The sequence below is a fragment of the Monodon monoceros genome, unplaced genomic scaffold, assembly GCF_005190385.1.
Source record: "Monodon monoceros isolate NGI ecotype Baffin Bay Population unplaced genomic scaffold, NGI_Narwhal_1 Super_Scaffold_6, whole genome shotgun sequence".
In the NCBI taxonomy this organism is placed as follows: domain Eukaryota; kingdom Metazoa; phylum Chordata; class Mammalia; order Artiodactyla; family Monodontidae; genus Monodon; species Monodon monoceros.
In genome coordinates, this window is record NW_021703783.1 from 40,074,573 (window position 1) to 40,085,249 (window position 10,677).

Sequence of the window (10,677 nt, forward strand, 5' to 3'; positions counted from 1 at the left end):
AGGTTAACCCAGAAGAAGGCAGTTGGTTAGAGAGACAAGCAAAACACAAACAAAAATGACCAAGGGGCAATTCTTTCCTGCAGAGACCTTCCCGGCCAGGAGAGGGGAGCTGCTGGAAGTGGCGGGGTGCTGCTTCCTCTCTGATTCTCAGGCTGTGGGAGACCAGGCTGTAGAGTTAGGCTTATTCCTTGTGCCAGGAGAAGGTCAAATTTTCACCATGTCCAGCGGCCCTGGGTGACGGGTAGGGTCCCAGAGAGCCTGGTGAATAATACAAATTGGCCACTGGTATTTAGGAGTCAAATCGGAATTGAGTAAAAGGGCTGGGAATGACTCTCTCTAACTGAAGCCTGTTGGAGAACCAGGAAACAACTCCCTAAAATGAGAAGGTGGTGGAGAGCAGTGGAGGGTCTTTCCCTTGGAGGAACACGTGGAGGATTCTGGCAGCAAGCACACATTTTCCATTCACACACCATTCCGTGCCCGGGGGACACAGGCGGGGCCTCAGACTCTAGGCAAAGCGGACGGACCTGCTCCCGCAGCGGAAACTGGAGACGCGGGGCTGACAGGGGGCGCAGGACTCGGGCGCCATCACTGTGATGCTGCCCCCAGTGGCCACGGGGCCAGAGGCATTCTGGCGGCCCGGGGTGGTGCTATACTTGAGTCCCCCCAGGTGACTCCACCGCGGGAGCTGCTGACGCCTGTGGGAAGAGAGGGGACAGGAAGGGCTGAGTGGCCTGTTGTGATGTCACCAACCCCAGGACAGGCCCTAAGGGCTTCTGCACCGCAGGAGCTTCCTCCTCCTCAAAGGGGTTTAGTGGTTCATAACTCAGACTCTGTTCTTCTCAGCATCTCAGCCTTCTAGGGCAGGGGTCCCCAACCCCTAGGAACCGGGCCACACAGCAGGAGGTGAGCCGTGGGTGAGCAAGCGACGTTTCATCTGCTGCTCCCCACATCACTCCACCATCATCCCCCCGCACCCCGCCTCCGTGGAAAAATTGTCTTCCACGAAACTGGTCCCTGGTGCAAAAAGGTTGGGGACCAATGTTCTTGGGCACCTGGGTGAGAAGGAATCGAGGACCCCTACACTCAGAGGGGCAAAGTTACTGTGCCCTTATTACCCTGGCCTGCAGTTCACATCGCCACCAGTGGATGGCGCTCAACTATGCCTTTGTTTAGTGCCTCCAGGGAAGAGTGGGGCAGGAGGGGGGCATGAAAGTCCCCCTCCCTCCCAGGCCCGGAACATTCCGGGTTTAGTGGGTTAGACTGTCAGGTTCAGATCTGCCCATCAACAAAGCCATTTTTCTAGGGGTGCTTCAAGCGGGTACTTACAGACATTCACAGAGCCCACACCTTCGCACAGCCTAAGGGGAAAGAAAACTCCGTTCATTCTGGGCACTGAGCTGGATTCCTTGAGGCAGATGGTTGCTTGGCCACAGAGAGGGCCTTCCTGTGTACAGATCCAACCCCCAAGAGGCAGGAAGTGCTCCCGCAAAGTCTCTATTAAATGCTCACTCTCTTTAACTATTCTCTGACCACAGAGACAAGGCCTTCTGATTTTCAGCAGAGGTGAGTGAGTTTATGAACTCCACCCATGGCCTCCAATCTGAATGGCGTGGCCCACCCTGGATAGTGCCGATCAGGCTCACAGAAAGGAGAGTCGAATTGAATGCAGCAGCGTGTGTGAAAGGGCTTGATGCCAAGGAAGAGCTCCAGCCGCAGGGTGCATCATCCTTATAATGCACCCGCCTCCGGGGCAGGCCACGCTTCAGTCTCCTTTAGGAAGCTACTGGAAGACAATGGATTTTAGAGCCATATGTCTTGGGTGCAGGTCCTGGCTCTTGTGCTTGTTAACCGTGTGGCCACGAGAAAGTCACTGAACGCTGGGCCTTCTTTCCTTATCTTTGGATGGGAAAAATGATACCTACCTCACTGGACTGGGAGGATTAAAATGAGCACCTAGCACAGCCCTAATAAGCATTCAGTAAATTATCATTATTATTGAAGCTTGAGTTGTGCTAGCAGTGGGCAGAGATACAGCTCACATTTGGGCTCAGCGAAATTCACTGCCAGAGGACCAGGGCCTCCCCCTTCTAGACCCCGAGGTCTCCCTTAGCCCCACCTGTGCTCCTCGCTCTCTAGCAGGCGCCTGTAGGTGGCGATCTCGATGTCCAGGCCCAGCTTGGAGCTCATCACCTCCTGGTACTCCTTGAGCAGGCAGGCCATGTCCCTCTTGGCTTTCTGCAGGGCCTCCTCCAGCCCGGCCAGCTTGCAGTGGGCATCATTAAGGGCCACCTCGCCCTGCTGCTCTGCCTTGGGCACGGCAGCCTCCAGCTTGGCCCGCTGTGGGGAAGGAGATGTGAGGACGAGCAGGAGAGAGAGAGAAGGTGCAACTTGGCTCCCCTGAGCGGAGGGAGCTGGGGCAAGGGTCCCAGAGAAAAGGTAGGTTAACTACCTATAAACAGGTAGTTAATGGGACTATGAACACGAGGGAGGAATGGGCACTTTTCACCACCTCTCCTTTGGTGGTGTTGCAGGGTGGCCAGGGAGGGGGAACATCAGTGATACAGCTCATCCCAGCTCCAGTGCTGTGTGATGTGCCAGGGGCCCTGCCCTCTCTCTGGACCCCTGCTTCCTCACGGGCACATTCTGAGGCCTGATTAGGGCCAGGCCTTTGCTCTCCTGCTGGCAAAGGGCCTGGTGCTGCGGTCTCCCTGTGCTGGGTATTCAAGCTCTCCCGGAACCCATACCTGGCACTTGGCATTTTCAACCTCGGCCGTCAGCCTCTGGATCATGCGGTTCAGCTCGTTGATCTCCTCCTTGGTGCGGCGATCACCGTGGCCTTCATCTCCTCGCACTTGGGGGAAGCAGAGATGCTCCTGAGGCTCAGGATGGGCCATCCCATCCATTCAGGACAACACGGATGATCGTGCAGGTTGTACAGTGCTCAGCCTGTGCAGCCAGACATGGCAGCCCCACCCTGATGCCCAAATTGAGATCTGTCAGTCCTTTTCTTACCATCCCTAAAGATCAAAATCCCCAGACAAAAGAAGCCTTTTCTAATATACACCTTGCATCCTTCCCAGTGCCATGTCTAGGAGGCAGGTGTCCTGGGCGACTCACCTTGCTGCGGTACCAGGACTCAGCCTCGGCCCGGCTGCGGCTGGTAACGTCATCGTACTGAGCCTTGATCTCGGCGATGAAACAGTCCATGTTCAGGTCCCGGCTGTTGTCCATCTTGACGAAGACTGAGGTGTCTGAGATGTGGGCGTGGAGGACCTGGAGCTCCTGGGGGGCCGAGAGCCAATGCATTTGGTCCTGGTGCCTTGTCTGGGCCACGTGCTCCCCCCCTGGGGGCCATGTCCACTCCCTGGAGTGGGCACTGGTCATGTATGATACATGACTCCCACTCCCTTTCATTCACACACAGGTACATCATAAGACAGTAAAGCTGGGAGGGGCTTTGGAGGTTAGCTGGGGGCAGTCCACGACTTAACAAAGGGGGAAACTGAGGCCCAGCATTTGAAAAAGGACTGACTCAAAGTCATTCAGCAAGAGAGCTGGGGTCTGAATGCCGGGACTAGTGATCTGTCCAGGAATTAAGACCCCCTCTCTAACTGGAAACTCACCCTACCCCCCTCCCACATACACTCTTTCATATCCATGTAGAGACCAACACGCAAAAAGGCCAGCACACAGGCACACACGCTGCAACACCCAGGGGCTCACCAGCACAGAGAGGCCCAAGCACACTCGAGCACCACCGTCCTTGGGGCTTACCTGCACGTGTCTGTGACAGCTACACGACAGGCCCCTCTTGCCAGTGCGTGCATGTTCTTTACATGTACATGCTTCCATCACTCAGGGGGCAAATGTGCACACAACACCTCCCCCCACTTCTCCCGCCTTCCCTCCCTGCTTCCTGGCTGGTTGGCAAGGGCCTCCTCACCTCGTCATAGAGGCGCTTCAGGAAGCTAGACTCCTCCACCAGAGCCTCCACGTTGGCCTCCAGGTCTGACTTCCGCAGTTAGGTGCAGTCCACGTCCTGGCAGTGGGGCGAAGAGGAGGGGGTGTGCATGTGGGAAGAGGCCCCCGGAAGGTGCCTCTGGGTCGGTGTGGTGACCCACCACGGTGCAGGCTGCACAGAGGGTGCCCCTCCCTCCCTGCCCTGTGACCAGCCCCTCACCTTCTTTAGAACCATGAACTCGTTCTCTGCTGTGGCCCTCAGAGCCCCCTCCTCTTCATACCTGGGGGTGGGGGAGACAGGGGCTGGAGGTGAGGGGTCGGGGCTTGGCAACCATCTCAGCTCCTGGGCAAGCTCTTCCTGGGCTCAGAAGGGATGAACTGCAAATGTCATCCTGTCCTCTCCTTGGTCTATTTTGGGCATTGTTCGTGGGCTAGCCCTGTCCCAGCCTGGCTTATTCCACCCCACTCCTGCTGCCTCTGGATGAGTAACACTCCATTCCCCAAGTCTAAAATCATCTGTGCATCTTAGATCCAAAGAGAGGTGGTGCCACGGGCAGGAAGGGCACGGAGCCCGTGTCATGAAGGTGAGCGGGAGTGGAGGAACAAGAAAGCTGTAGAACCCCATAGTGGGTTTCCTTACTCCCCCGAAAACAGCTCTGAGACTCACGGGCCTCCACGGGGTTGAGGTGGAGCCAAAGAGTCTGAAAAAATCTAGGCCCCTCCTGACTATCCCCTTGGGTCCCAGGCAGCCCCTGTTGACAGACAGGCAGGAATCTTAATGAAGCTGCTTCAAGAGGCTTGTGGGTGGAGCTTTCCCACTGCCCCTGTTATTCTGGGTCGGGCGCACTCACTTCTCCTTGTAGCCCTCCAGCACCTCCTGCACGTGGCTGAGCTCCGAGGCCAGCCTCCCGCTGTCGGCCTCGACACGCTCAGCCTCCCGCCTCAGCGTCTCCACGTAGCTCTGGAACAGGGGCTCCAGGTTGCTCTCGCAGCACTGGAGGTTCTGGTGGAACTGCCACTTGGTCTCCAGCAGCTTGTTCTGCTGCTCCAGGAAGCGCACCTGCAGCCCAGGGTGGGAGAAGGAGACTCAGGAGGAGACTGGGGAGGTGCCTGCCTCCCCAGAGCTCTCTCTCCCTCTGCTCTGATGTTCTCTGAACAGCCAGGGCCAGGCGAGGGCTGAGCCATGGAGTGTCTGCGACTCAGGGGGCCTTGCTCCCAGCCCCCTAGGGAGGCACTGTGGGTGTGAGTGCCCCCGGCTTGAGGCCAAGGGTCTGATTCAGCTCCCAGGTCTGCCACTGTAACAGCAAGTTGTCTAACCTCTGGGTGCTTGGTTTTCTCATTTGCAAAACGGAGATGATAATGGTACCTTCCTTAAAGTTGTAAAAATTGAACAAGTTACTATATGTAAAGTGCTTAGAACAGTTTCTGACACACAGTAAGTGCTCAATCAGTTGAACTATGACTCGTTAATTATCAGTCATTCTTCATTTATTCATTTATGCAACAAACACTTATTGAATATTTACTATGTGGTGCCAGGACTTGTGCTAAGATACACACACACACACACACACACACACACACCTTTGTCTATGTCTGTACCTATCAATCAATTTTATTCAATTCTCACAACGCTTTGGGGGGAGATCTTATTTCTCCTATAGTACAAAAGCGGAAACAGAGACCCCAAGGTGTGAAGTGACTAACTTATTGCCTCATAATTAGTAAGGAGTCAGGATCTCATGTCCCTTGAGTCCCCTTCACTTGCCTGTCACCATAGTCTGTCTAAGCTGCCCACTAAACTCTCAGCTTCAATTTGTTATTCAAAAAATAAAGATGATAATATCTGCTCCATTGAGTCATGTTGAGGATTAACTGAGATCACTAAAGAGAAGGGGGTAATAAGAAGGTACCCCTGTTGCCCCCGATCCCAGACCCCAGAGCCTGGTCCTCCTTCCTCAGCTGGAGCAAGGCCTCAACGACACAGTAGGAGCCGACATGAGGGGAGATGCAGAGGTGGCCTTTCTGAGAGGCAGCCTCAGGGCAGTTCCGGGTTTCTCACGCTCTGCACTTGTGGGCCTCCTCCCGCCATCCTGGCGGCCTTGCCTTCCCCATACCCAGCTCTGCATCCATGAAGGAGGCTGCCAAGCCTGCTTGGTTAACTGTTACACCTCCTCGCCCACTACTGTCCTTGGAAAAGAATGCTAACAGCTAACGTTTATCAAGCACTTATTGTGTGCCTGCACTGTCCTTGCATGAACCCCGTGAATCCTCACACCACGCATGTGAGGCCGGACAAGCAGCCCGCATGAGGACTCGCGCGGCGGAGGGGCAGAGCGAGGGTGGGGAGGCAGCGTGGCTCTGAGCAGCACCCTAACAACTTCCGGAGCGGCCCCACCGCAGGAGTCTCCTCTCCCCACTGTCTCCCGCTCTTCCGGTACCCAGTGCGCTGTGTTTCAGCGGCAACTCTGATATTCCCATGCTGTCTTGTCTCGGGAAACACGCACACTTTAGACTATAGACTCAATTTCTGGACCACAATGGGTGTCCGATATACTTTGCAGGAATTAAACGAGAAGACAGATCCTTCCACGCATTTTGGTCTGCATTTCTCTCCCGCTGCTGGCTGCCATGCTGGCTCCCCTACAGATCCTCCTGAGGGGAGGGCGGGGCTGGGGCTGTCTCTGGACCATCCCAGGCCTCACTGACCTTGTCGATGAAGGCAGCGAACCTGCTGTTGAGACACTTGATCTGCTCCTTCTCCTCGTGTTTCACACACTGTGCGTTGGGGTCGATCTCCAGGTTGAGGGGCGCGAGGAGGCTCTCGTTGACCGACACGGTGGTGATGCAGGGCGGCCTGGGGCCGCACACGCCGCCGAAGCGGTACCCGAAGCTGCGGCCGCAGGAGCCAGCGCGGAAGCCGCCCCCCCGTTATGCGGGGCCCACAGGATCCCAGGGCTGAGACGCTGCGGCTGCCGAAGCCCGTCAGCCCCCGGTAGCAGGACATCCCTCGGCAAGGGGCAGTGCTGAGGCTGCCAGTTTTGGGGGCCACAGCTGAGCACGAGCTGAAGGTCCTGGTGACCCCACATCCCGGGCTGACCCTGTAGGAGCGGCAGGTCATGGTGTGGGTCTGAGCGGATGGAGGCTGAGCGTGCTGGGGTGCCCAGGGTGGCGGGTGCACTGCTTAGGACGCTTCTGGCTCCTCTGATCCTGGTCCTTTTATTGGTGGGGAGAGCTGGGCTTGGCTGCATGAAAGGAGTGAAAAGTCATTTTATGTTGTTTATTGGCTTGGGGAGTTTGCCAGCAACTCCCCAAGGACTCGTCTTAAAGGTCAGCTCAGTGGCAACTCTGGGCCTCCCTAAAAGTATTGAAGATGTTATTAGGGATACTGTGTGCTTGCACTTTTCATCTTCAAAGCTCGTTTACATACATTAGGTAATGAATTTTCTCGCAGTCTCCCTGTGAGATGGCCTTCACCCACACCTGGAGGCGGGTTTGAACTCCACAACAGTCTGAGGTGGCTGGGCATGGAGTAGGGGCTGGGACCACTGTCTCCAGGGAGAAGTTCTAGGGTCCCAGGTTGGGTGAGACCACCAGCGGTCATCACCTCTGTCCTCTTGGCTCCACGCTGAACACATTCTCAAGTAAATCGATGTGTTTCAGGGGCTGATAGATCAGGTGAGTCAAACCCACTCAGGCAGCATTGCTTGGAGGTCGTTCAGGTCCAGAGGGGCCATTTTGACCATGCTCCCTGCAGAACAGAGGGCTGGAGCACGTGGTCCCTTAGAACCTTCTGGATTCCACCCTAGCAGTTTCTGTTCCAGAGCCTTCATTTCTCACCCGCAGAATTGCAACTCTCAGTGGCCACAGTGACGGCCCCTTGTGGATAAGGGGGCACCTCCCTTTAGCCACTTTCTCCCACTTGGCTGAAAGGATGGCAGAAGCCGGGATAACCTCGCTGCTACGGACTTGCTCTGGACACCGTCCCTGGGTTCTTTAAGAAGAAACATGCCCTGTGAATCTCACTTCCTTCCAAGACCACCAGCCAGGGCAGGGGCAGGGGCTCAGCCTGTTTGTCAGCTCCAGAATTGTCGCCCCTAGAAGAACATTCAGAGACTGCTCTGCACAGAGACGGGGGTGGGAAGGTGGCTTTTTTTTTTGTCCAAGGACACTGTGATTTCTGGCTCCTGGGGGATCTGAAATCGTCGTTCCTTCTAATATCCCTGCATCCCTGTGTGTCCTGGGGCCATTTACTAGGATAATGGTGGTTAGTCTTTAATGTTCATTGAGCACAGACCTAGGGATGTGATCTGTGCTGAGGGAGGATAGCCAGGCCCCTGAGGGGTCAGGAACTTCAGGAAGAAGAGCTGAGGAACTTCTTCTGAGGGTGACAACCCCTCCAGAGAGCCTCCCGGAACCGCATGCTGTCCCTGTGCCACGGTTCCCTGAATCCTCCCTCAGATGCCCCACGTTCTGTCCTGGGTCTGCCCTTGTCTTCACAGCCAGATCCACTGCAGGTCTTTGCCCAGCACCAAGCTGACTGGTTTCTATCTCCACATCCCAAGCCTGTCCTTCCAAGTAGGGCAGAGACTTTGGGTAGGCAAGGAGCAGGAGACCTCACTAGCTGGCCCCAAATAGTCTTCAGATCATACAGTCACCCATGGTGAAGCCGCTGGCATTTAGCAATCTGGGCAATGGAATCCAAATTGGAGGACCTGGTATAAATGTCAGCTTGGACACTTCCTAGCTGTGTGGCTTTGGGGAAGCTCTTAACCTCTCTGAGCTTCTGATTCCTTGGCTGTAATGTGGGATTCATTCTTATCTTCTGGGGTTGTTGGGGGGATTAAGTGGATAATATACAAGAATGTGCTTTGGGGACCAAAAGGGTCTGTATAAAGGAAAGGGACTCTTGCTTCCCATCAGAAACTCCCCTGCCACCCCCTGCATCCCCCCACCCAGCAGAGAGTGGGCCTGCTCCTTGCCCCGTCCACAGGCTTCACTTCCTCTGCACATTTATGATTTCATTATCCTTTCAAGGTTGCTTTTAATGTTTTCTTTAACCTGTTTTCCCTAGTGTACAAATTTGGGGTGGAGTCTGGGGTGGAGAGAGGAGGCTATACTGGGGAGACGGGGGATGGTTTCCCAGCCCCCACCCCTCAAGTGGGGCCCTGTGGGCCTGGATCCAGGGATGGATTCTTGAGCCTCGGACAGTGAGCTCACTGACTGATGGTGGTGTAGACCTGGATGGTGTGGTGTGGCCAAGAGGGATTCAGACCCTTTGAAAGTGAGGAGGGTGGGGCCTGAGCATGGGAGGTGGAGGAGGGATGGGCCCTCCGCTCTGCCAGCCTGGAGAGCCCATAAAACCTCATTCGCTTCTCAACTCCTGTGAGCCTCTGCTCTCCTTCAGCCTATTGAAGAGGATGGAAAACCCATGTCTGCCTCTTGGTAGCAGGAGGGAGCGGAGGCTTAGCCCCAGAGGGAGGTTCTTGTGTCAGCTGTCCCCTCAGGCCCCCAACACACACACACACACACACACACACACACACACACACCCCACAAGCCTCCACCTCAAATTGGGCCTAGGCACTGAGGATGGGGAAGGAGAGCCAGGGGACTCAGGAGACCTAGAGATACCCCACTGCCTTCAGAAATAAAAGACCCATCCAGGACCAGCAGGACTATTCAGAACCAGGGTGTGAGCCCCTGGGTGGGTGTGCCGGGAGTGAGGGCAGGGCCCGCCCAGCACAGGGATGTGCTCGTGGGCGCTGGGTGAAGTTTGCATCACTGCAGGTGGCAGCAGAGCCCAGGGCCAGTGGGGAATGCTCGGGAAGACCGTCCACATGGTGCTTCGGATTGAAGGGGCTGGGCTGGAGCGGGAGGCTGAGTCCTTATGGGGCTGTTCCCAGGTCATCCTGGGCAAGTGAGAAACTCACAGATCAGGCCAATCTGGCACAACACCCTGGGGGGTTTGTGTAGACCTATGGGACCTGGGTCTTTTCCATCTGGTTCTACCCAAGGGAGGCACAGAGAACCCATAGAACCATGCCCATCTCTACCCATCATCCAAGCACACTGCTTAGTGAGACCAGATCCTTGTCTGGGTGCTGGGGTGGGATCTGGATCTCTCTTTACTGGCCTTCTCCTCATTTACTGCCCACATGTGCCCTGTGGGTTCTCCAGCCCCCTCTCCCTATCCCCAAGCCTTCTCCCTGGTCACACCTTTGCCTGGAATGTCCCGGAACAGCCGGCCACCTCTTCCAGGAAGTCTTTTTGGACTAGTCAGAGGAAGGCTGTGATTTCTCCTCCTCTGGCTCAGCAGGCAGCTCACTAAATGCCCTTTCCAGGGCTGCCCGGTTAACTCCAATTAGCCTCCTCCACACCCGCTTGTCCTGGGTGCTGGCATTCATCATGCTCTTTGGTCCTGTCCCATTGTGCTCCCCCCACCTTTTGAAAGCCACACCCAGTGTCAGAATGTCCACTCGAAAACCCATGGCCCTCCCATAATTTAAAATACTCCCGAGAGGCCACTTTTTCCAGGAAGTCTTCAAGCGCTAATTGGCTGAGAGAGGTTTCCTACTCCACCCTGGCAGCTTCCATGACTCCCTTTGAATCTGCTCCATTCCTGGAGTCCCTCTCCTGGGGCTCCCCAGAGGCCTCACCGCTCATACTCACACCCACGGCTGATGCTCCATCCTCCTCCCGCATGTTGCCTAA

At 55.8% G+C, this 10,677-nt stretch overlaps 1 protein-coding gene across 1 annotated transcript; it reads right to left on the bottom strand.

The window, feature by feature from the left end:
* Nucleotides 1–508: 508 nt before the first annotated feature.
* LOC114885586 (keratin, type II cuticular Hb5-like) lies at nucleotides 509–7,084 on the bottom strand. Its single transcript, XM_029205617.1, is given in 12 exon segments — nucleotides 509–669; nucleotides 672–698; nucleotides 1,330–1,361; nucleotides 2,120–2,340; nucleotides 2,748–2,830; nucleotides 2,833–2,854; nucleotides 3,121–3,285; nucleotides 3,947–4,042; nucleotides 4,184–4,244; nucleotides 4,815–5,023; nucleotides 6,673–6,891; nucleotides 6,893–7,084. Coding segments are annotated over 12 exon segments (1,488 nt in total).
* Nucleotides 7,085–10,677: the final 3,593 nt, after the last annotated feature.